The following is a 26,709-nucleotide window of genomic DNA, read 5'->3' as shown; positions in this document are numbered from 1 at the left end:
GATCATACTCTCTCAAACATTTAAAAGTGAAAAGCACAACAAAGATGGAATACGGATAACTAATTAAACTGATATAACTTATTTCTCTTATAATCCTATTTGATTATAACAGTTGCTTGTTCGATTCGCCACTATACAAGTTGTAGCAAATCGAAGACAGCGAATATCAACTGTGACAAATTGAAGCTTTGCATATGCCTTAATATTGAAATATTCTAAAGTCCGATTGTACACTTATAAATATAGTAATTCAATTTACTTTTGAAACCCACTAGATTAACGCTATAAAGAGTTTAAACATAGATTTCTAATAATACTCGTCTTTTATTGCAAATATCTAGTACGTATCTTAACTGGCAGTTTATGCAGTTGATTTAATGAATTTCGTCGCTCGTTCATTTCTTTTTCCAGATAGCTTGAGTATTGCTCTCGAACATTAAAGAGCATCTTATGATAAATAACCTACAATTGCCTACGCCGAACCGGGTAAGACACTTAACAAATATTTTTGGCACAATTTGCATACAAGTTAGCAAAAATTGTATGACTAAATACATTTATCAAGCATTTTAGTAACTTATGCTATTCGTTATTCATTGCATCAAATCGTGTTATATAAATATCTTAATTAAATGTCTTTAATCAATAAGATATGATAAGAATACTATCGTTGCTCTTAGCACGCTGCTAAAGTCGGCTTCAGTCCTCCCAGCTACTCGTTCGTGTCTGCGGATCAATCGATGGCGAATAGGATTTGTATGTCTCAGTTTCACGTTTATGTTTAACGGTGCAGAATAGCAGCATCGACGTAATTAAGCCGAAGAGTTGTACGAATGCAATGCCCAAACCAACAGCGCCGACGATATTCAGCTGCCCCTGGAACCAGGCTTGCAACGAGTGGGCGCAGCCTTTACTCCACCAAAGCGCGGGATTTTCGGATCTAAATGCAGAGTAATATTGAGAAATTTAAGACACAATTAATTATATTATAAGGATGCATCAGATAATTTATATTGGCGAAGTATGCACGGCAAGCTACCAATGAAATCAGTTCATGTGGCACAACAATGGTTCGCTCGCTTTCGTTCTGGAAGTTTCGATGTGAAAGATGCACCTCGCTCTGATCGACCTATCCTTGAAAAAGTCACTGAAATTATGAAAAAGATTGACCAGTGACGTCACATAAGCAGCCATGACATCGCTAAGGATCTTAACATTCATCAATAAACGGTTTTGAACCATTTAAAACAGGCTGGCTACAAAAAGACGCTCGATGTTTGGGTACGGCATGAAAAATTTAATGAAACAACATCTGCGATTCTTTGCTGAAGCGAAATGAAGTCCAACTCTCATGGTCCAATCGTGGTGAAGCTCAAAAAATGATCGTGAAAGCAGTATTGATGCCCCGAAAGGTTCTGCTGAGTGTTTGGTGGGACTGGAAAGAACCATCCACTAAGAGGTTGAACGATTGATTCTACATTTTGCTCTCAACAACTGAGAGATTGAAGCAAGCAATCCAAGAAATCGGCCAGAACTGATTAACAAAAAGGGCTTCGTTTTCCATCAGGACAACACTAGGCCTGTCACAGTTTTTCTCAAGAGAAAAAATGGCAGAAGCTGGTCAACCAAAATGGTACATATTTGGTTGAGTTCATTATAAATACAAAAAAAAAATATGTTGAAGTTTGATTCGAAGTACGAAAAAACTTTTTTTACTACCATCTATCATAGCTAAAAATAACTTTACAAATTCGCTACTCGCTACAATTTCGATCAAGAGTTTTTGAAAAGACAGTTTTTAGTATTTTTCAACACGGTGTACTTACTTTCCACAATCAACTCGCAGAAAACTATCTCCAGATCCCTCCGTCAATATGCTACGCGCCTCCGATGGCCGGCAGCACGATTCAGGCACCCACCGTTTGCCGCTCCACGACTGAATATCGTACCAATCTTCATAAGAGGACACACCACAACACTCAAACTGTTGGAGTAGCAAAGGGTGATTATCCAAATTGAACAAAAATAATATTCGCAACACTCACAGATTGTTGCAAACTATCCCAGATGGCGGCGACAGATGGCGCAATCAAACTGCCACGATCCGATGCATTATAATGACGTTCGATACCGAAACGCAGCTCGTTCGCAAAGGTGCGTCCCAAACCGCCGCGGAACAGGAAAGCAATCGCACCGATTAGGAATTCACTCAAGAAAAGCATGACAATCAGCAGGAAGTACTGTGAAAAGAGCGTAAAAGATTCATTAATTGAAACGAAACCATATCAGACACTTCCGCTTCCGCGAACTCACCAACACCAAGAGACAACGCGATTGCACCCAAGCACCGCAACAGCCGAAGAATGATACAACAAAGCCGATCACACCAATCGCTAAGAAAATCGAGTCTGCGCTCAAGACCTGGTGGTCGGGCAGCAGCGTGGCGTAGCCCTCGTACGACAGACGCAGCCACACGCCGACACCCAAGAAAGCACAACTGCAAAGCTGAAACGATAAGGAAGCAGAGACAATAGGTGAATGAAGCGAGAAAATAATTTTTACTTAAAAAAATACATTTTAATTTATTAGTGCGGAAAGGCAATTGAAATGCAAAGTAGCTTTGCCCAATTTTAAGTCGTTTAGGTCAATGTGGCGGCACGTCTGCCCGATATGATGACGTTTTGCTGCTAAATTCGGCAGTTCAAGCTCTATGAGTGTGAATAATAATTAAATGAAATAATAAATTCGTTATAAAAATAAATAAAGTAGACGTTTGGAGTGCAGTTTTGCATGTAGGGGGCTCATTAGCGGTGACGCGTCTACGGCGGTCATTGCAACAATGCAACTATCTCAGACCGAAATAGTTATTGTTCACAGCAACAGGCATCACAAAGCGCAGTCTACGAAGTTTTTACAATGCCACAGCGATGATGTTGATGTCGGCTCTGCGACTATTGTATAACATAACACATAACATATTCCTACATACTTAACACCTTATCATATATGCTCTGCTTCGTTAACTTATTTGGTGCACTATTGTTGTTATTGCCACGATTCGTGTTATACACAGCTTGAAATTCGGAAAACACATCTATTTCCGCTGCAGACGAACAGCAACTGCTCAAATCACACACACGCACAAAAGGTGAATAGCACCTCAGCCAACAATCTGAAATCAAGTGAATCTGCATTTAATTCGCTGTTGTTGAGCATCAGCACAATTCCCATCACTCAGAAAAATTATAATTCAATAGATGGGAATTTTTAAGTTGGCATTGGATACATGATTTGCTTTTCTGGCTTTCAGTGTTAGTATTGACTATAGTTTGCAGTTGCTGTGGCCAGCATCTCACAAAATCCAAAAATGTTGAGATATTTCCCACAATTATTATTAAATTATTTATTATCTAAGAGACACATAGTTTCTGTTTGCCTAGAACTCTCCAAAAATTTGGGTTATCGGTTATAGATGGTAGAATGAGCGTAATCACAGCCACCTGGCAACCATATGACTTAAAAGAAACCTACAAATTTTGCTTACCATGGTTTCAACCACAATCGGATACCGGAGCAGACTCGGATTTTTATTTGGCCATGGACCGACAACTCGGCATAATTCGCTTAATAGCATAATATACTGTTATGAGCCAAAAATAATAAGACACAACACACATGTTCACAATTTCAAAATTCTCTCTCAAAGTAATCCTCCTTTTCCAATCCTCGAAACTGTTGTTAGAATCAATTTCCGCAATAGCCTTCAATTCCCATAGCGCTTTATGTGTAATAGCTTCAGTTGAATCAAAACGGTCGAAGCGGTCGTTTGAGCCAAAAGTCACATGGGGGTAAATTTATATTTTATAAATTTGGCAAAAAAGTCACAAAGAATCAATGCAGAATGCGGCGGTCCATTATCCATAGTGGAAAACCCAAGAGTTTTCAGCCCCTAATTCCAAGCTTTTTTTACGAATAGCTACGCGTAAACGACGAATAGTATTCCTTATTGACAGTTTGGTCGCTCGGAAGGAATTCGGAGTACAGCACACCTTTTTAATCGAAGAAAACTGTCAGCAAAGCGTTGATTTTTTCAGTTTCGGTTTACTTTTGCTGCTGTATTCGGCCTGATTGTTTGGTCTGTTTCCGGGTCGTAAGCATAGATCCTAGACTCAAGATCAGTAATAATATGTTCCATGACATCGTTTTAGTCAGAAAGTATAGGAAGAAAAAGATTGTGATTTTGGAACCAATCTTGCCTTCCCATTTCTTAAGCCCAAAAGAATTTTCAAATGGTTTTTCACAATTTTCAATGGTTTCTTCTCATATTCCACTGATGCCAGTAAGATCTTTGGCTGTTAGTCGTCGATTTCAAGCACCAATTTTTTTATTACGTTTGATTATGAGTTGATGTTGATGGCCGTCCTGGATGTGGTTCATCGAAAAGCGTCCTCGGCCCTCTTTGAATAATTTTTAAGAATAAAAACACTTGCTAATGACAAACAATTATCGCCAAAGGCCTCTCCTAATATACTTCAGAAAGACAAGCGTATACAAAACACGAATATTTTGATGTGACAGCCATACTAACCTAGAAAAAAATTTTCGACGAATGGGCTTACATGCGTAATTTCAATTAAAAAGTTTTGCTATATTTTGCAAACGGTAATCGATGGTGTCAAAAAAGATTGACTGACGAACATTATAATCCATTTCATGCGAATTTAATTTGTGCATTTTACAAGAACCTACGCTTCTTAGGGAATTTCTTTTTAGATATATGCCAAAACTCCATAGAACATTTCTACTTATCATTTTATACTAAGTCTTTATTGTATCTCGAGTGAAGTTCGCTATTCGTTTGTATTAGAGATTTTTTCGATGTAAGATTACAGTCAGTTCAAATTCGACCTTAGAGGACGAATAGACTAATTTTTACTTAAGTGGCCTAACATATGCCCTCTCTTGTTGTTTTGAATATTACCGATCTGAATCATATTTAAGTAAATTGCTTTGCTTAAATATTTTTCGAAAAATGAAGACAACTTAGAAGAGAAGCCTTATTAAAAGTTAATCTAATGCAATAGCGAAAATGTATATATCTAGATATCAAAGTCAAGCAAGCAAAGAGTAGAAAATGGCGCGGTATAGGCCATGCTCTTAGGAAGACTACAACAAGGTTACAAAAATGTCGCTTCACTGCGAATTAGCCAATCCAAAAATCTATTGCGGCAGCGAAAAGACCGTATTTCTCAATCGTGTGATACGTCGCACTCACACAGATATCTTATGCTCCAGAGAGCCTTAACAGAAACACAAAAATCAAAGAGCCGGAACGTTTAGAGATCACACATAATTACAATAAAATATGGCCATTCTAAACTGTGATAATTTCGTAATTTTTTCAGTCAACTTACCCATAATATTATATTGAGCCAACAGAACGTCCTTCGAATGCATGTGTATCCTGCATTTCCCATTTTGAATAAGTGGTTTTATCTGTTTAGTTTATATAACTGAAATTAAAAGATGATGATTCATTCTGAATTATAAAGATTTTATGATAAACTGCTGAAGCGAAAAAAGTTTGTTGTGTTCAATTTTAGATAAGGCTTAAAATAAATTAGGAATTAGACTTATCTGCTCATATTCACTATTAAATAATCTGCCTCGCTCTGTATATTCACTAAATCATGTCCTCAGCTGTATAAATTCCTCGCAACTATTAACGCTCACGGCACAAAAACGTAAGTGAGCTAAAGCAATCAGAATAAGGTCAACTTACCATAAATTAACCCATAAAACATAAACAAATCATAATTGCGATTCCGCCTCGATGCAGCAGCTTCCACTTACATGCAAACAAATGCAAATTTATGTGCGAATTTATAGAATTTAGAGCTTGCGTAGATGACACCCTAAAACCGCAAAGTACTTACGCCCTATATATTCAAGAGTGTATGCCACAATAGATAATACGATAATAGTAAAAAATTACTTCCGTTCAGCGAAGACTAGGGGTCTGTACTGCATTCTGTCTATGATAGCGAATTTAAATGTATATATTATATATTTATATATTTTATTACATAATCCGTATGACATGAAAACGTTTTGTCGGTGTCGCTGTTGGTGTCGGTGTTGGTATTGTCGGAGGCATGCTTAGCGCAGATAGCGAACTCATGTGCTTACGATTACCTCAGTTTAGCTCACCTATTATGCTGATAGTACGCTTATGTATATCTACATTTTCATTTGTATTTGCAAACTAACTATCTCATGATCTAATCAAACGCTTTAAGCTGATAATATGCGCTTTTACACTTACGTGACTGCTGTCTATTTCAGCGCAGACTAGCGGATAAGCAGCATTTGAGATAATATTTTATCTTGCAAATCACTGCTCTCTTATATCACTTGAATAGGTCAGCGCTGTGATGCTTATAAGATATGCAGTAAGTAGCAGTTATCTTTAAGGCCGTTGCTAAAACCAAGTGAGTTCTAATTCAGTATATACGCTGACTGTATATATTCAGGATAGGCCTGATTTATTTGCAAAGTAATATCAATACAAAAATATCGACAGTGAATGATGGAATTATATTTATTCCAATAACCGCAGGAATGTTTTGAAGTGCTTGGTACAGGAATACTTGTATAGTTTTCTAGCAGATAAACGATGTTTGATTCAGTGAAAAATCATTGGACAATTTTAAATCTTTATCAATCAAGTGAATTGATTAAATGGAATGCATCTTGCTACCTAATTTTACACTCATGGTGCCATTTGCTATAAGCGTACATCTATACTAAGCGATAGCCAAGCGACACTGAAATCAATTTCTGCATAAGAGATAAAATGGCTATTGGTGCAGGAGTGTATAGAACGACTGAACAGTCTATCAGAACGTAACCAACTGCACCTTATTTGGGTACCAGGTCCCAAATGTACAGCCGGGAATGAACAGGCTGATGAGCTTACCCGTCTGCAGCAGACCCTTGGATCCATGTTTCCAAATAGGGATCACATCGCATCAATAGCATCTAGCAGTATATTGGAACTTATCAATTTGATGGGGCTAGTTGAGACGTTGCGAGTTAGGAGAGGGCACAATGGACCCTTGGTCGCGGTGCAATCCTCACTTACTTAACTTATCTAATGTACCAGCAAAATGAGACCTTACTGGAGGTACCTTTGACAACTATTGACAATATTTCTCGAATTCATCGGGATTACCGAATCGACCAAAAGGTACCAACATCGAGCAGCTATGGTGAAATGATTTATAACAATTTCGCTCGATTTCTGACGAAGCACGAAATAAGAAGTCACAAGACGAAATGTCCATGATTTTAAGTTTATTGTCTCTATTAATTAGGAAGTAGATGTAAAGGCCAGACAAAAACACACACCCTGGTCGAGCCAATGTTTAAAAGAAAATCGAAAACGAACGAGAAGGGTTAGGTTAGGTTTGCTTAATCTGGTAGGCTTGTGAGCCACGCACAGACCAGTTATGGTGCTGTGACGTAGTTCAAGAGAAGCAATTTTCCATCAAGATGCCTGCGTTTGAGGTGAATTTCAGTAGGTACTGCAGGCTCACTATCGACGCTTCCTCCAGTGTTTCATATTGTAAGGCCCTCAAACGAACGAAGTGTTGTCTTTCAAGTATGATTCAGTGCACATTTTCACTGGAATCAAAATGTTGGAAATCTTAGAAAGCTTCAGCAGTATTTACAACATCTTTTGTCAGACTTCCGTCGCACAGATTTCTAAATTAGAGTACAGACAAGCAATATTCAATAAAAAAATTTGGGCACCGAAGCCTTTGTATTCATTCATAGCTACGAGTATAATTTGTACAAAAATCAGAGAGAGTATCAGTGTAAGCAAATACAATAATTAAGAAACTAATTATTTGTTATCTTGATTATATGGTTTTTTATCACGCGTTTGAAAAATGCAAAGCGGAGGCTTACCCGGCAACAGGCGAACAGCATTCTTAAAAGGCAAAAATTAAGTACAAGACGCAGTTACTTATAGTAGCAGACAAAATCTTTCTGGTTTCTGGATATAATTTAATCGCTCTGCGAAACGAACCAGTTTTTAAACGCAACCAACACATTTCAGAAAGTGTTTGCCTTTCAAAATCAAGAACATAAAACTACTTTTAATTTTTTAATTAATAAGCAGGATATAATATTTATTAACTGCTCTTGCTAGTTGAGTGATTATATAATGCATAGTTCAAAACATTATAGTTTATTGAGTCAAGGTATTTTTACGTGTTCAAATTATTAAAATTACTTCGCAAAAGCACTTTGATAGCAAATAAGTTCTTCTCATATACAACAAACTTTGTTTCTTTTAGATTTATCTTCGGTTATAAACACGACATAACTTTCCAAGGAAGACGCAATATTCATTTCTACAGACATATATACAATATGTGATTATATATGTATGTATATTTCCATGAAGCATTTAAGAAATATCTCTTTTCTCAAACACTTATTACAAAATCTGCTTTCTTTGACTTTAATTTATGAACTTGAGCAAAGTAACGCAAAAATAACAATAATTACAGCACAGTAATAACAGAACCAACACACACACACGCACACACACACACATACAAAGGTAATTATAAACTGTGGATGCAATTCAAACCGAGGTCTGCTCTGTGCACGAACCGCAAGCAAACGCGTAAAGTACACTACACTTGGTAAATGAGCAGCGCAAATCACTTTCATCCGCGGCACTAAATTTAATGGTCAAACGCGATGGCTCAGTTGGACCCCTCCCAGCCCACAGCACAAGTCAACTGTCCGGATTATGATAAAGCGAAGCGAAGACGCGTGCGCGCACAAACTCTTCACTGCAACAGCTTTCGGCGGATTAAACAGACGGACCAGAGGTCAGCAGCGACTGTCTGTGTTCGCTCGCCGGTGGTCGGTCACAAAAGAAAAATCTCTGCCATAGTCGGCGACAAGTCAAAAATTCAGTTGATCATTCAACCGTCCAGTTGCACGGTGTAATTTATATGCTCGCTTGAACACATACGTGAGTGTGTGTGTGCACATGTTGGCATAAGTGCTGGTATGCACACACAGCGGCGCTTAATTGTAAAGAAAATTGTGAATTTTTAGAAACAAAAATCGCATTTCTACAGCGACACAATGTATGTGTATCTGTTTGTTTGGAATAATTGCGCGAAAGTCGCCAACTGTCGCCAGCTACTGAATGCTGCAACGCTGATTCGCTTCCACCCGGCCGGTTGTGCGGTTGCCCGCCACACGTAGCGCATACGACAGCGCGGCTTATCGCTGCCAAGCTCAGTCGCTTATTTTCTAATTTAACTCAATAACAGTTTGGAATAATAGCATTTTAAGCATTGTAAATTGCAATTTGCTCAGCCAAGGCGGGGAAGTGTCGCTGGCGAAAAACAACAACATTTATTTTTACTACGATTCGCATTGAAGGGAGCAAATAGCAGCTAGAACAGTCGTGTTTCTCTGTTATTTTCTCGTTCCACACAACGTTGAGTGGCCATGACTTAGTCCGCGCTGATGCGGCTGCCTTTGAGGGTCACATCAAACAATGGAAATGCGCAGATGTATATCTATAAACGTATACAGATATGTGTAGATTATTGTACTTACTGAGAGAGGTTGAACGGTGTACTAATTTTGCTGATAGCAGATACAAAATAAGGTCATGCCTTATACTTTTCTACATCCCCAAGAAGGTAAGCAAATCATCTAATTTCATCTAAGTGTAAAGTAAAAAACTCAGAGTAATAATTTATCCTCAGAGAGATCCAGTGGATTGCACACTTTTCCGATTCGCGAAGCCTTAGAGTGAGGTAAATCGAACAATTCAAGCTAGGTGACCTCAACCACGATATCTTTAATTTTTGTTTTTTTTTTACCACTAATTTCATGTTATGTGGTTAGTCGTTACCTTCAGATACACCCTTGTTTCTGGATACAAATTTAGTTCAGCGATGCGAAGCGGTTTATTTCTGATTAAATGGGTAAGCAAACAAGCAAAATTTCCGCATTAGGGACAAAGAGCTACCTGAAGAGTTTCAAGAGCTGCCATTTCATAAAATAAAAAAACAGAGGTTTGGTGTGGTTTGTGGGCGGGTGGAATAATTGGTCAATGTTTCTGCAAAAATGATGCCGTCGTAACCGTCAATGACTACCGTTATCGCGTCATGATTACCGACTATTTTATGTCTGAAATTGATCTCGGTGACATTCGGTTTCAACAAGACGCCGATACTTCCATCAATCGATGGATTTATTGAGAATCTCTTCGGTGAGCAGATAATTTCACGTTTTGAAGTGTTCGATTGGCCTCCAAGAACGTGTGATATGATATGATATGAGATACGAAAAGTCTACAGCCTTTGCGGACAATTACCAGTCGAAATGCTCTAACTCGTCATGGAAAGTTGGACTCACCGTATGGAACAGATACGGGGTTAGTATTTGAAATATATAATCTTCAAAAAATATTTTCTCTGATGGATGGAAATTTATTGTTTAAACTGTCTGTTATCTATCTCTTAAGATCAAAGTTTCTACCAAAAATTTTATTCCAATTTTCTAATTCTTTGATTTGAGCTCTATTCATAACTTTTTACTATTTTTTTTTTTTATATTCGTAAAGCTAAAAGCCATAAAATATTTCACTAGCAATATAAAAAATAATCAGTGGTTTAAACAGTTATTATATAGGTCAGAAATATCCATGCAATTTCAATAACCCGCCGTAAATAGGTCAAGCGGTAAATGTACACACAGTTTTATTCAAAGGCAAACAAGTAACGTAAAGTGGTGAGTTCGTGCACACACAAAAATCTTGAAGATCCTTCAACACTTCAACTTTGAGACAATTAACTTTACGCAAAAGTGCTGTTAAGGAATTTCATTCCGTTGGAGGCGTACTCTTATTGTAAATGTTGCGTGCAGAATTTATTATCAACAAAAAACTAATTGTTGTTGTTGTTATTACAGAGAGTACTATTATTGAGCCCACGATCGCAAAGCATAAGTAAAACCGCACACATGCCGTTTATCCAGTTAATTTTGCTCCGTTGAGCAACGGGTGGCGTCTTCAATCGCGCAACCGGTTCCTGACTGCAAGTGTCAAGTCAACTTATCACAATCATAGACAATGTACGTAGCTGTCACTTTGAAGGCGCAGCTGCATGTGTGTCTGCCACAGTGTTATATGCAATAATGACAACAACACATTTTTGTTATGAAAATATGCAAGTGTCTTCAGCGGCGCGACACTACATGCATACGTACAATGCTCTGCGCTGCGTGCATTCAAGTGACCGCAGAAGAGCGCACTCATAAGGCGGCTTGCAGCACAAATGCGTTATTGCCACACAAAGAAAGATAATTGTATGATGCACTTGAAAGGTCATTCGCTTGTTGGCTGGTCAGTTCTTACATTTATTATTGTTGTACTTTATTCGACACATTTTCCATAATGGTTTGGAATCTACCACAAATATGGCTTTTAATCATATTATAATGTTGCATGCAACAAATTTTTAATTCTTAATTAATTACGTAGAAATAAGGTTGAGTGTGGTGTTTGTTTTGGCACGTTCTCATCAGCGTCATGTATCACATTTTCATGGTAGTTTTCTGCGTTTACGTATTATTATTATTATTTGTGCTGAGATAAAAGCTTCAGCTTAATTTGGCATAACGAATGTTCAGTCAGCATCCAATGCTGAAATCAGCACTTTTGATCGAGCTATTGTCTTATAATATCTCACCGCCCAGTAGAAATTGCAATTAAATAATTTTCTTTAGATCGGATTTTTGAAAATGATATTACTTTCCATCTTTTTATTCATTCAACCTATATCTTGTAGTTTTTGGGTACGAAATGAGCAACTGTATAAAGTCGGCTTTCACGATGTAAAAGACAACTTGCCGAAATTAAGCAAAAAAAGAAGCAAATGTTGGTTTGTTATTCAGTTAAGAGCTATTATGGCTAAATTTCCATAAAATTTTCGGTAGTCGAAAAAGTCTTTTCGTATTTCTAATCAACTTTTTATATTTATAATTTACCAAATATGCACCATTTTGGTTAATTACTTTTTGCCATTTTTCCGCTATAGACACTATTCCATCAGTGTAAAACTTTTTTGGTTTCTCGTCGAAAAACTGCGACAAATAATTTTCACAGGCTTTTCTTGAAGCCAACTTTACTCCATTAAGGGAGTTCTGCATTGACCGAAACAAATGGCAGTTCAATGGTGTAAGTACAGGAATATATGGCGGACGCATCATAGCTTCCCAGCCAAGCTCTCCCAGTTTTTGCCCAGTCATGAATAATGTGTTTAGTCTAGCGTTGTCCTAATGGAAGACGAAGCCTTTTCTGTTGATCATAGTGGATGATTCCTTTACAATCCCACCAAACATTCAGCACAACCTTTCGAGGCGTCAATCCTGACCATTTGCCAATAATGTGCGACTTTTTCAACGATTGGTCGACCAGAGTGAGATGCATTTCTCACATCGAAATTTCCAGAAAAGAAGCGAGCGAACCATTGTTGTGCTCCACGAACTGATACAGCATCGTCTCCGTAAACTTCACAAATTTCATCTGACTTACTCGTTATTGAAAAGCTTTTTTTTTAACTCTCTGATTTAAATTTTTTTTGCTTAAATTAAGCTTAAAGTCTCATCTTTCCAACATGACACAATGTGATTAGTAGCACTGGAGATATATGACTGCAACGACTTCTATTGACAAAATACGAAATGACTTTTTCGACTACCCATTATGAGAATCTACTTTTAGCTACTGTAAAAGACCATTGTACTACAGGTTATATTACAAATATTTTTCATTACTGACAAATTAAACTTTTGAGTTTATATGTTATCTCATAAGCCATCTCATTAAAGAACTTACTTTCCTATATCGTGTTTGGTAAACAAATTCTTATTAATAAAATAGCTGATACGAATAATCCACCAGCAACTTATGTTAAATATCAAATTATTGCAAACATGAAAGCTAGCGAGTTCTAGAACTAACTTTTGTATTGCACTTCCCGAAAATTTCTTGAAATATTCGCTTTCAAATTAAAATATACCTTTTGTTCTACAAATGCCTGTCTTAACTTTAACACTATTAATAGACATTCATAGTGCCGACTGGGTTCTTTAGATCTACGAGCAGTGGCCCCATTAACTGTACTCAATGGCTGAAGCAGCAAATAGTTGCGGTGGACTGGCGCAAATTCTAGTAAGCAACTTTCTTTCAACTCTCTTACGCTCTTTACTATGCATTGCAATTTTCTTTTTCTTTTCATTTTGCTTTTATTTTGAGTTTTCTTGCTTTGTTTTTGTCTTTTATTTTAACGATACAAAGTATTTGGTTGCTTTCGGAAAAGCAGTGTCACACTGCAACTGGTTTTGGCGGCAGTAAACGCTTGCATTGAACCAGACTTGTTTGCAATTTATCGATCGCCAACAACAACAAGGAAACTACGAAATTCGGCAGATGCCAAAATACGCTGAGAAGGTGAAAGTTGATGGAAATTCGCTTTTATTTATGGAAGATAATGCATGCACATTGTCGTTTTTAGGGATGGGAACTCTACAAATATTGTAATTATTTTCGGCGGAGTGCATTTTAAAAATAGAATCCCTGACCTCTTTTTCAATAATTGATTAGATTGACTTCTTTTTTTTTCTAATTGAATTTTGTTGATTAAAACTAAAGCGCACTTATTGAGACATAACTTCGCTTATTTATTGCGTCTCCTCAATCAACCGCACCTGTTGCCGATTTGACAAAGCGTGTATGGGAGAGAAAAACTCAAAAAAGGCAGCAAAAATGCAAGCAAGTCACTTGCACGGCTTCTTTGACATGGAAAAAAGATGTGACTGCACTTTGGCTGTTCGCTCATCGCTTAATGAATTGATTGCATCTTGGCATTTGTACTGATTCGCTCATTTTTTATCAGCGAAGACAACTCACACAAGGGCACACACATGTACACAAAGATTCGTAATGGATGTTGGGCGGCGAAACGCCTGCGGCGGGGATCACAGCGGGGCGTATACTTAACACACGGGCTGGAAAATATTTATATACTCGTATTTATTTATTTGCTCGTTTTTGTTGTTGTTTTTTAAGTGTTATTAAGTGTGTGGAATAACTGCATTAGCTGCACATGTGAGTGATTTAAGTGAGATGCGGCGACATGAACATTTGCTACTGCGGTAAGCTAATATTTATGTATAGATAAACAACAAGCATCAGCACAACAACAGCAATAACCACAACGAAAGCACGAAGCGCACAGTGATGGGATGCATCCGCTTTAAATTAACGGATGCAATTTAGAAAAACAAAAGCTGTGCAGAAAAAAGATTATTGCATGTGTGGATGTGTGCGGTGTGTGATGATGTAAAATGCAATATTTAATAAAATATTCTAGGAAAACACAACTAATAAAAAAATTGTTTTAATTTTTTCTTAATTAGAACTCATCAGTAATGTTTGCATGTCACTGAAAAATAAAATTTTTTTTCTGTTCACATACGGAGCAATTTCCAGCCTTCAGAGGAGGGAAGGCCTTAGGTACTACATTGCCGAATTTGAGGCTTCAAGGCTCACATCGAGCTTCTTAAAGCACGAAACAACGGAACCATTCAAACTAGCCTTAAAACACATGGCTTCCTTCATTTGTTGTGGAAAATTAAGGCGCACATTTCGTTTTGGAGAAGAGGAATCTAGGCCAGGCTTATGCAACAGTTTCAAAAATACTTTTTTCTTTATTTAAGACCAACACATTTTCTAAAATCAGTAGCTTATGACAATGGTCCTCATTTTTGTTTTGGGCTTTCTGAGGATTTCTGCTTAACAGAATAATTTTAATGTTAATATGATCTACATTCACATAAAATTCAATTTATTCATAGAATGTTATTGAAAGTATTTTTATACAAAAACAATCAGCAACTTTAATATTAGCTTTAACTCCCCTACCTCTCGGTACACTTTATGACTCCTCCAACACACGCGCCTCCAACACTCGCCAATTATCACTGCGATCGAACACTGCAAAAACAACAACAAATTGTCGATTTTTATATACCCACACAATTATCTAAGAATTAGCGTCTCTCGCCGCTAAAATATTCCAGCTTTACGCGCACCGTTCTATACGCTTCGAGCGCTCAACAACAACTGAATATATTAAAAGTTCTTTGATAGCGTGAAAAGTCAACTGCGGCCAGCGTGCACGGTCGACCAGATAAATAGATACTCGTTTGCGAGTCGGCCACTATACGCCTAGGTGTGCATTATGCCCACGGTGAGCTCGTCAAAGGGGGACGCGCATCACTGCTGCTGACGCTGTTGTTAAAGTCGCCACTACGATTGCTGCGATACTTCAGTTTCGCTTGCTTGCTGCTCTCTTTTGCTTCTGATAACGTTGACATTGTGGGTACTTGCATTGGCAGAGCGCTCGCATTGTTGTCTGTAGCGTGTTATTTGTTTTTGCACTGCTTTGTTGATGCTTTTTCTTTTGCTGCTTGATTGATAGTGTTGACGTTGGCGTTGATGTCTCGCATCCAAATCAAGCCCCAAATGTTAGCGGGCTAAAATTGCTAGAGCGAACATTTTAAACGTTAGATACTTTGTTGTTTTTAGTGTTTTTCAGACATGTTTGATCATACCATCCAACATGTTTTAAGTAAGCAATATTTTTTCTGTTGCATAAAAGTATAGCTTCAACAACATAGATTTCCAATATTGTAAAGTGGTCAATAACTTTTGGGTAGTTTTTTTTGCATGAAAAGTCTAACAACTGATCACTTAAATCTTTATTGATTTTAAGGGCTCATACTTTAAAGTAAGAAGACTAGATAAAAACTTTTCCAACTTTTTGAACTCAAAAGTATACTTAAGCTAGATAATTAATAATCAAAATATTTTACAGTAATGGAAAGAAAAATACTATCTCTATTCAAATCTCTACCAGTTACAGATCAGTTGGAGGCATATTCAACCTACATCTCGTCATGGACCATTCTTCCATATCAAGGGTGGCTCGGATAACAGAAGCGAACGAAAATCCAGTTATTATATCACAGATGTTAATACCTATAAAGCAATAACTATAGTTTTCGTTAAACGCAGTTTTGTGAATATTTTTGAGGGGGAATTTCATTTTATACATCAGAAAAAACGACATACACTTATGGGATTCAATATACTTTAATAACCGACAATTAATTTTAAAAACAATTTTATTTCCAGTAGTCGCTCTTGGAGATCGAAAAAGTTGTCCGATTTTCTACAGAAAAAAAAAAATTTGTGCTTATAATAAATACAAGTAATGATCGAAGAAATAGATAAAAAAATTTTATTATTATAAAAAATTTACAACTTTTGATTTTAGTGGAAAATTTTACACTTTAGAATGACTTAAAAAATGGAAATTATTATCTAAAAGCTTATTCTTTCGGCCACTACTTGGCAAATATATTTGAAAGGGTCGGTTAAAAATTTCGAGGCAATGGGTAGAGAGAGAAAACAGTGTTTCCAGAAAACTCGTTTAAGATTTTGGTTACCGATTACACTTAATTTAACAATTCTTATGAATACCTTCATATCTCCGAAACTATTTACCATTCTTATAAATTCAGTAGTGGAGATAACTCCTTAAGAGGTTATATACAGTTCGAAGGCCGAAAAAGAGCGAAAATTCCAGAAATTTTTCTGAGTAAACTTTTAAATTTATTGATCCCAAAATGTGTACACATATTATCGTGTCTTTTAACTGTATTTCAAGACTTAATTTTAGTAAAAATGTTTATTTGGAAAGGCTTTACAGCTGATCTCCGGAAGCGCCGACATTTTTCGGTGATCACTATATCTCTGAACTGGATTCTCTAATAAGAAAAAAACAAAGCAGACTTCGTTAAAGTAATGTTAAATATAGTAACAATTGAAGGAATAAGATTAAGTTCGTAAAATTTAGGATTAAAACTAAAGTAAAATTTTTTGACAAAATGGCGGTTTCTCAAAAAAATCGATTTTTGAGCAAAATTTCAGTCTTAAATTGCTTATAAAAAATACTTATTCGCAGAAAGATATTTACAACTGTTGTTGGAAATAAACACTTGTTCAATTCCGATCACTGATGCGTACAATTCGGTGTCGTGGTATTAAGAAAGCCTTACTAAGTAAGCATCCTAAAAGTCCAAATTAGGCTACTAGAAGCCGCAAAGTATTTAAAAACGAGTTCTACATTTGAGAAAAGATGGTCTGATTATTATGGTGAAGCTGGAAACATAGATGCCAAGCCAATAAATTAGAAAAATTAAGGAACTTAAAAAAGTGAACAAAGCTATTGGTCTCCTTTTTGAAAGGAAACCATTGCTTAGTCCAATAAAAACCAAACATTTTTGTTTAAAAAGGAGTTCAATATTTTTCTAACTACAATACTGACTTCAGAGACTAACATCAAAATCACTACAAGACCGTAATCAAGCCTACTTTTAAAAACGCACATTGAAATAAGTTGGAAACGGGATCAGAAAAACATCAACCATGATTGGAACAGCATAATATTTACAAATGAGTCAAGTTTTGTATTATTCAACGCCTTCAGATATGTTTGGCTAAGAAATGGACAAACGTGTATTTGAAAGTGTCTTAAATACTCATGGATTTAGGGGTTTAAGATGCGTCACAGGAAATCCTGAATGCTATTAGAATATAAAATTAACAGGGTTTACTAAAGTCAACTGAAATGCTCCACGGCAAAAATAACCTGTTTAGATACTGCAACAAAACTATGAATCGACAGTTAGGAGCGGAAGATTTAGATATCAAGAAGAAATAGGCAACACTAGAGATAGGAGCAAGTTTTGAACCAACGTCATATTTAACAATACAATGTAATGTAATGTAAGTATACATTATAAAGTACTTTCCATTTTCAAATAGTTCCTGATCTGCGGAATCGTCGCGCCTGCTTGTATTTGCTATGCCCTTTTGAATATTCATCTCTCATTTCGAATAATACAAATTTGTACAAACACTGCATGCGCATACATAATATATGGTAAATACCTGTAAAAACGCATGCACATTTCCTCATAATTGCTCGAAGTCAAAGGTGTTTGTTAATTCAGCCGTAATTAACAAATTTTGGTATTTAAAAGCTTTATAAGCTCCGACTCTGAACTTTGCATCCCATTAAAAATATAAAGGAAATTGTTTTAATAACTAAAAACTTTATTTCGATATCACTGTCCACATTGTAAGCAATGGAGCGTTAAAAAAGGTATAAAAATAAGCCTAAACATCCAAAAAGTGAGTTTACAACACTAAGAAAGAGAGCACTCTCTCCGCCTCACGCTCATTTATCCTTGCGCAGCTTCTGACTAGACAGTTCAATCGAGTCCAACCACAGTTTCAGCTCCGCCGGCATTTCCGGACGTGTTGCCGCTTCAGGGAAGGTCTTCATTATTTCAGTGACGTCACAATTGGTGATGCACTGCTTGGATAACGCCACAGCGCGCACAAAACCATCCGAGAGCGTAACAAATGATTGCTCCAAGTAAATAGCCTTCTCATCCCACCAAATCAGCTTGGTTTGTATCTTGTACGGATGGAAAATGGGTATGGTGCGGCGATAGCGCACACTCGAAGCGCCCTGAACGGCGCCACCTTTGCGCTCGCACACTTGCTCATAGAGCCCAGTCAGCGCATAGAAGTGGAAGCGTGCAAAGTCCAGCTCGCGCAGGTAGCGCGCGTTGTTCATGTGCCGTATGAAGATGTCCACATCCTGTGAGGTGCAGAGACCTATTTTTGCAAGTTTAAGAAATATTAAATTTGATATGTAAATATTTATGAATTTGTGAGCATGAACTTACCATAGATGGTTGTGGTATCAGTGACCTTGCGTTTACTCTGGAACAGGCGCCCGGCCAGCACAGTGAATATGCAACGAATGAAGTAGTTAACATCCCAAATGATGTAGAGAACGAGCAGTGTAACTAGGAAAGACATCGCGCTGAAGAGAGATAAAATATATACATACAATAATTATGAGCAAGCGAAAACACACAACTACAAACGTATATGTGTTATGTGTGCACACAACAGATGGAGTATGTCGCAACACAAAACAACAGATAACCGTAAATAATGCACCTTAAACGGTGGCCACAACTCTTATGAAACTCAGAAAAATTGCTGACTTTTCACATGGTAACTTGAAAATTTGAAATATGTGGTTATTTTTTAATAAAATCAGCGAAAAATATTGGCTATATTCTGCCGTACTTTACACTCTACATGCTTGCTCTTTGTTGTAATCACCTGTCTGAACTCCCCACTCAGCTGTTTGCATAAACATGTCGATTGCTGCAATACTTAATTAATCGATTTGACATTTGCCCCAAATTTATATTAATATTCGAAATTTATACGAATTCAATTCAAAAAGTGCGAATGAATGTATTACAACACACTTCAAGTTCAACTTATACTCGCCTGTCTCTAAACTCATGAATTGTGAATTACCTGATTTTTATGTTTCGTTGTTTTCTTCTTCACACGTCCGATTTCCACAACACACCAAAACTAAGTGAAGCGCTGAAAGTCTATAACAACAGCACTATATAGTACCAAGCAAGTCGAAAAGAAAAGTAAAAGTCCAGAGAGCGTGTAGTGAGTGTGCTCATCAGCCGTGTGCCCAACCGTCGACTGCCATATGTATGTATGTATGTGGTTTACTCATTTTCTCTCATACAATACGAGCGAATAAAGACTATTTTGTTGACGCATTTTTGATGCAACCGGTTTCTTCATCAGCCCTTTTAACTTTTTGTTGAGTATGAATGGCGAGAAAGAGCATTATTTATCATTCTCTGCATTGATGACTACCCTACTGTCAGTGTTGCAAATACTTAAAATATAACTGAATAAATGTAGTGAGTGAGTGAGTTCTCTACACCGTTTGGTTAATAATATAACGGCTATATGGCTCTTACAACTATTTTTTCTGCCATTATTTTATAAATTGGAAAACAGTATTGTGCTACCTCCAAAGGACTGGCCAACTTTTTCAATAAAGAATTGTAGGAAAGCAAGCGCTCAATCAATATTTAATAATATTTAATCAGTTACATATGGTATGAGCCATGAAGTGAGTATAGTATATAGATAAAGATTTGTCCAACCACGTGTTCTGTTTTAAGATGCCTATTTTTTGCCTACTTTCAAACCGATAACACTAAATTTTCATGCGCTAAAATTAAAGATTGCCAAAGATATTCGTCCAAATATCACTCAAAGGTATAGCCTTTGCGAAGTTAACGGAATGTGTAACGGCACTAAACTGAATCTTTAGCTTTATCGAGTTTTCTTAAACTTTCTTCTTTTTAAATGATGTAAACATGGCTTACGCGGTTATAGCCGAGTTTACAACATCGCGTACAGCTCATCGTTCTATCAGACCCATTTTCTTCGCAACCTTTTCCAGCAGAACTAACGGCGCGGATGTTGAGGCCAATGATATCAATACCATTGACATAAGCCAGCAGATTTGCTTATGAATTGAATCCCTTAAATAAATATCAAAGATCGTTAACAATATTAAATAACTAAATATACACGAATATTAATATTATATCGCAATGATCATCTTCGTTGTGGCGGTGAAACCCAAATATTGTGTGATAAATGATTTCAATTAAATTTTTTTTTTGTTAAATTTTTAAAATTTTTAACGAGCATTGTAACATAAGTGTTTGTAAAAATATATATTTTTTTTAATTTTTACCTAAAAATTATATTTTGTAATACTAAGTATCCTATGTTCTTTTCAATACTATCACGAGTAGATGAAAGTTTCAAGAAGAACGGTTAAAGCGTTGAAACATGAAAGTGTAGCAAACAAACTCACATACGCATTTGCAACATTAGTAAGTAACCCATACCTTTTATCTTCCAAAGTAAAACGCTCTGCATTATGCTCTACAAATTTACTTGTTTTCCTTTGCATACATTTACACGTACAAGTAGTAAAGGTAGATTATATTAGAGATTGGCATACACAGCTGCTACGCTTTAGCGCTTCATATATAATTCGACTATAAAAAAATTAATTAACAAAAACTTAATTAAATATTTATCTTCAAGACTTTTCATATTAAAATGAGCTCAAAAAATAAATAATTCTTTCATCTAGGCATATCCTTGCTATTTAATAAGTGCAGTTTCATATGTATGTATGTATGTATGTATAGAGTTTTACTCGAGTATTTAGACATTCATAATCATAAGCATGCTCGGCATTTCGATCAACCGCAACTATCAGCAATTCGAGCGTAGATTTTTGCTTGACAAATCATTGTATTCAATCCACTTCTGTATCTCCGGCGGCACATCGGGTTTCAACTTGACGCGCGTCTGCCCATTCTCGGCCACATCCAGATTTGTTGTGGTCACCGCACTATTGTCCAGGCTCACTGTGGAGCTCACCGTGTTGTGCGACGCTTGCAATTGCATACTTTTGGGTGCCAACAGATCATTCATCACCTCCTCCGCTGAGCAATCGACGATGCGTTGCCGACAAATTGCAATGGCGTGCACGAATTGATCGGAGGGCCGCACGAAACGATGCTCCATGTAAACGGATTGATCGTCCCAATAGATGATCTGCAAAGAAGGAGGAAGGGGTAAATATAAATGTTTGCATATTATTTTTTTCTCTTAGGTCGCACTTACACGCGACTGTATATGAAAACGGTGATAGGGTCTGATAAATCGCCGATAACGTATGGTAGCTGCCCCCTGAAAAACTGAGCCACCCTTCCGTTTTATGGTGCGATACAAATCTGTGCGCTCGTAGAAATCCACGCGAGCAAAATCCAGTTCACGCAAATAGCGCGCATTGTTCATATGATAGAGCAGCCAATCGATGTCGTTGGTCAGGCAGAGTCCTACGTAAAAATTAAAAATTATTTTCTGCGAATAAGATATTATCAAATGAATGGTAAAAAGAAATGCGTAGATCATTGTTTTAATGCCTTGGTTTTTCGTAAATAATTATAAACTTAAAAAATTTAGTTGTTAAGTTTCTTTTTCTTAAATTTTTTTTCGGAGTATGTCTTCTATTTTATTAAAAATAAAAAAAGTTAACTTCGGTAGTACCGAAGCTGGAATATCCTTCATAAATAACGAAGTTTCACTACAATATGATGCCTTTGAGTGCTCAGTTTGCTTACCTACTATATCATATAATTTTTTTTTTCAGATACTGTGGCGTTGTCTTAAAAAGCTATAAATACCAAATTTCGTAAAGATATCTTGCCAAATGAAAAAGTTTTCCATATAAGCACAAAACAATTTTTTGAGGAGAAAAGGACATTTCTCAGACGCTTCCCATTTAATATAACAAACATCGTGAACAGGGTATAATAAGTTGGCCACTATTAAAAATATTTGTATATGTGTCAAGTGAATCCCAAATATTACGTATACGCATAGCAGTCCCGAAGAAATCATCATCTCATGAAGTGAATAGTTACGTATACGCAGTGTAAGTACTCATTATTAAAACAACACTCATGCACACAAATATGTTATACTTGAATACTAATGCAGCGCGGTTGGTGTCAATAATAACATTTATTCATAAATTTATATTCCGTCAGCGGCATTACCTTGAACTTGGCTAAACTAATCACTTAAATGAGTAATAGGATGCCTCATTCGCAGGGTTACGGCTCGCACCGTGCGCTGCTTGCCACCAAAGCTGATTGGGATAATAAATGTCAACGTCAAAGTGGCTGAGAAATATTCACTCCAAAGCACACACACACACATATATATAGCATACATAGACGAATGTAGATATGGGTTTGATGGAGAAATGACGAACACTTTCGTTTATTACACAAACAAAGAAAATAAAAAGTGAAACCTCGGAAGTATAGAGTGTTTTTGTTATTGCTTAGTAAAAACAAATGGAAATCGAGCAGAAAATAGCGCCATGGTAGTAACGAATGCGACATTCACACCCCACTGAAAAGTGTTTGGAGAAGTATTTACTAAATAAAATAATTATTGATATTCATTAGAAGAGTATTTAATCTGTGTACTCAGTTATTTTCTAGTATTATAGTGAAAACTTTAACATTTTTTTCATTTCAATATTGTAGACAAGTATTATTTGCAAATTAAAATTTCCCTATAGGCCCTTTTGAGAATGCCAACGCTTGCAAATAATGCTCATAATGGCGCTTACGTAAGCGCAAGTGCACGTGTCAATCACATGTGGCAACCGCAGCTGAAATACCGAAAGTGTTTAGTATACATTCTTTAACGGCATTTAGCAACCTTTCATCAGAACATTTTCATTTTCTTCTTTCCTATTCTAATTCCACTAGTTGTAAGAACAAAAAAGTATTGTGAAAACATGTTCGTTTCGCTGTTTAAGCTCAAATAAGTCAAGAATATTAATGGCAACAGGCAAAGTATCTTATAAAAAGTTCTAGGGTGTCAAAAGTCAAATTTATTGCAAATTTTTAATTATTTTATCTTTGCATTAATATATTTATGTCATATTTTATACTCATATATTCAAAGCTAAAGTTTTCGTACTCCAAAGAATCAGCAGATTTAGATCTCAATGATGCGAACAGATTGATTTATACTTCAGTTACATGGATGGTCAAAATATGATGATCCAATGTTTTCTAATTACTATACCAGAATGTACAGTTTTCAAATATTCGTCACAATGCCCATAGAGATTTGTTTACAGATTTAATTTTCAACTTTTCAACTCAATGGCTTCACCTGACGTCTTCTCTTTATTGGCGACACCGCTTCTTCTGAGGCTGTACACTCTTATAGATGATTGTACATGCACGATTAAGTTCTGCAGCTCTATTTATTTTCTCCATCAGCAGATTGAAGAAGTCGCACGATAAGGAGTCGCCTTGTTTGGGACTCGCCACGTAAAAAACAACCCCCAATGAAAGAAATAGTACCACTACGGTAGAATAAACTCACTATCGTGCAGTACGAGGACCCTTGTACGAGAACTATGATCCGTAGTAAGTTCGGCCGTCAGCATAAGCCTACCTCGCTTCTTCTTCCTTCGGCCGGTTGGCACTGCAGTTCAATCTGTCACTTTGACCGCCGCCTTATATAAAGCTTTCGCGTTCAACTCCTCCTTACTGGGTTTTTACCCGGGTTTAGTCTTTAATGCCAAACCAGCACCGTCAGCATCCCCCGGAGAGTGCTTCTAACGCTTTCGCAATCCGAGTCTTCATGGACCTTGGCACTTTTGCATTGCAAAGGGGGGTTGAGGGAAGCATTTCAACCGCCGTGAACTGCTTCCTTCACAGCAAAGATGTGGCCAATAACTATACAAGCAAGTAGGTTCCCTGTGGTTCCAATGGCAGTAGCCAAGCTGACTTGAACTTGCTGAACTTGTTCCCCTCCATATTGAGTTATATTTCTGAAGCACCTCTACCCCTAGTGTTTTGTAACAAACACCTGGTACCGCACTAGCAATGGTAGAGATAGCTATACATCTTACTCCCCCAGTTTCGTAAACAAAAGTTTCGTATACAAAGTTATATATGGATAGACTTGCTCTAAGCACTACTATAGCACAGCTGCCGAAACGCTTACGGCAGCGATGTCCATTGTCCAGTCAGCCCCGCGTGAAGAATACAGCTAAGAGGGTTGCCGGTGTAAACAACTCGGATACAAACTTAGTCAACATCTAGTCGCAATATATAACTATACTAACTTGTATAATGCTCTTCTATTCTGTGTATACTTTGCAAATTAAGTAAATGAACGATTTCACAAACTCGTTTTATAATAAATTTTCGGCTGACCACGAACATAAATCTACCTTACTTGACATTTTTACCATAAAGATTAGTTGATTTTAGCAAAACTCACCGCCAACTGTGGTCGTCTCCAAAATGTGGCACTTTCGTTTGACGAAGCGCGCCAGAATCACACAAAGGCACATTCGCAGGAAGTAATGAAGTTCGAAGAGGGCATAGAGCACCAGCCCAGTAATCAGCAAGTAACACCACCAAGGCAGCATAGTCGGAAGCGTATGAGTTTACCACCAAAATATTATATAGTATAAATAAATATATGCACTTATATATGAGTGGATGTTTGTGTGTTTAAATAAGCCGAACTTGCGTGCTAAAACCGGCACCGGAACCAATTCGAAGGAGCAACAAATTTTATTTGATTGGCTGGCTTTCCAACCGCTAGCGTGACAAGCGAGCAATTGCACTACAGCATTTTGTGTTGTTATTGTTGTTACTTTTAATTGCGGTTGGCTTATGTATAATTAGCTGCACTAATACGGATTCGAAACTGTAATTACTCTATGCATTGCAGTGGCTTCGTTGCACAATCAAAAAGGATTCACGGCTCCAGCAAAGGGTGACTGTGACGGCGTAGGTTTTTTTTTTTTTGTTTTTTTGCGTGTGTTTTGTACTTTGTGTAATTTTTGTCGTAAAATTTCAATAAAATAAAATAATTATTTGCTAAAATATTTTCTTGTGTAATTTCGTTTGTTTTTGTTTTTGCTTTTTGGCATTTGGTGGGAGATTAACAAGTGTAAGTTAAATTTAATTTACCGTTAGTGAGGCCTACATTGTAATTATATTTTTACACTATTGTTACGCCACTTTACGAGGACTTTGCAATTGTATGTGTGTGTGTTGCACTTACAACACTGCTTTCTGATACACTACTCTTATTCTTTAGCTTTCCAAATATCATTTGAGTATTTTTTTTTTTTTGTTTTTGTTAGCCTCTTTAACAGTCAATTTGTTTGCCTTTTCGCCTCGCGCTTATCAAAAGTGGGTCATGATCCTTTTCATTTCAGTGTCATCTTGACGCTCAGTGGAAGCGGAAGAACGCACACTTGCGACTTACGCTTATATAAACATAACTGTATATATGTTTGCACGAGTTTAGGCATACTTAGTCACTCAGTTTACTACAATTATTCTATTCAACTTGTTTCTGCTAGTTGCCACTGCCACTTCCTCGAAGCCTTATTCACACCCGACAGGTCAGGTGATGTTGCATGTACATATGTATATACATATGTGTGTGATTTTGTTAGTGTAGAAGATGTGCGAATTCAAACGAATTCAAGTTTAATAATTGTTGCCGTTCTTCCTTTATTTTGTGCACACAAAGAAAAGTTCTTACATACAGACGTATGTATGTATTTGTAAGTATACACTTTTAAGGAGTGCTAATAATTGCTATATTGACGGAAAAACTTTGTATACAATCATTTGCGGAAGTGCTTGCTCGCTTTTGCATATTTCATATTTCGTATTTGCAGAAAGTTTACACGCCTAAAAGCAAACAACGAAATGTGGCAAACAAAACACTTTCATCGACGTCAATTTCACCACCACTAAATGCCACTTTGGGGGTCTTCATATGCACAATAAGTACTAAGTATTTAATTCCAAAAATTCACTTATTTCTGAAGCGCAACATTTCGTGGCAGCAACTAAATAACTACTAAGCAATTTGAGACCGAAAAAATGTTGGGTTCTCAGGATTATTATTGTGAAAATGTTGACATTTCCTCTGCTCTTCGTAAGCGTCTGCGCAATAGTGATACGAAA

General features: G+C 36.8%; 3 protein-coding genes across 8 annotated transcripts; all 3 read right to left on the bottom strand.

Annotated features, from left to right (window-relative positions):
* Positions 1-398: 398 nt before the first annotated feature.
* On the bottom strand, positions 399-15,246 carry LOC108971385 (tetraspanin-9). 6 transcript variants are annotated; one of them, XM_018937414.1, is made up of 6 exons: positions 15,035-15,246; positions 5,415-5,513; positions 2,314-2,505; positions 2,046-2,240; positions 1,827-1,984; positions 399-940 (listed from the first exon to the last, which is right to left on the bottom strand). In XM_018937414.1, exons 2-6 carry the CDS (start codon positions 5,475-5,477, stop codon positions 700-702), a joined length of 849 nt encoding a protein of 282 aa, XP_018792959.1. In that variant the 5' UTR covers positions 5,478-5,513; positions 15,035-15,246; the 3' UTR covers positions 399-699. The 6 variants fall into 6 exon arrangements, with proteins under 6 accessions (XP_018792959.1, XP_018792961.1, XP_018792962.1 ...); XM_018937416.1 differs by lacking the exon at positions 15,035-15,246 and adding an exon at positions 8,632-8,976; XM_018937417.1 differs by lacking the exon at positions 15,035-15,246 and adding an exon at positions 8,666-8,976.
* Positions 15,247-18,272: 3,026 nt separating this feature from the next.
* LOC108971397 (protein THEM6) lies at positions 18,273-19,686 on the bottom strand. The gene is made up of 3 exons (XM_018937435.1): positions 19,589-19,686; positions 18,937-19,076; positions 18,273-18,865 (listed from the first exon to the last, which is right to left on the bottom strand). The coding sequence occupies exons 2-3, from the start codon at positions 19,070-19,072 to the stop codon at positions 18,420-18,422; spliced, it is 582 nt and encodes a 193-aa protein (XP_018792980.1). The 5' UTR covers positions 19,073-19,076; positions 19,589-19,686; the 3' UTR covers positions 18,273-18,419.
* A 1,404-nt stretch (positions 19,687-21,090) lies between these two features.
* LOC108971396 (protein THEM6) lies at positions 21,091-26,577 on the bottom strand. Its single transcript, XM_018937434.1, has 3 exons — positions 24,995-26,577; positions 21,797-22,011; positions 21,091-21,727 (listed from the first exon to the last, which is right to left on the bottom strand). The coding sequence occupies exons 1-3, from the start codon at positions 25,143-25,145 to the stop codon at positions 21,383-21,385; spliced, it is 711 nt and encodes a 236-aa protein (XP_018792979.1). The 5' UTR covers positions 25,146-26,577; the 3' UTR covers positions 21,091-21,382.
* Between the last annotated feature and the right edge of the window lie 132 nt (positions 26,578-26,709).

This window comes from Bactrocera latifrons, unplaced genomic scaffold, assembly GCF_001853355.1.
Source record: "Bactrocera latifrons isolate USDA-ARS-PBARC rearing strain unplaced genomic scaffold, ASM185335v1 scaffold_34, whole genome shotgun sequence".
NCBI classification, from domain to species: domain Eukaryota; kingdom Metazoa; phylum Arthropoda; class Insecta; order Diptera; family Tephritidae; genus Bactrocera; species Bactrocera latifrons.
Note: the sequence above shows the minus strand (reverse complement) of the source record. Positions and strands in the feature narration are given on the sequence as shown.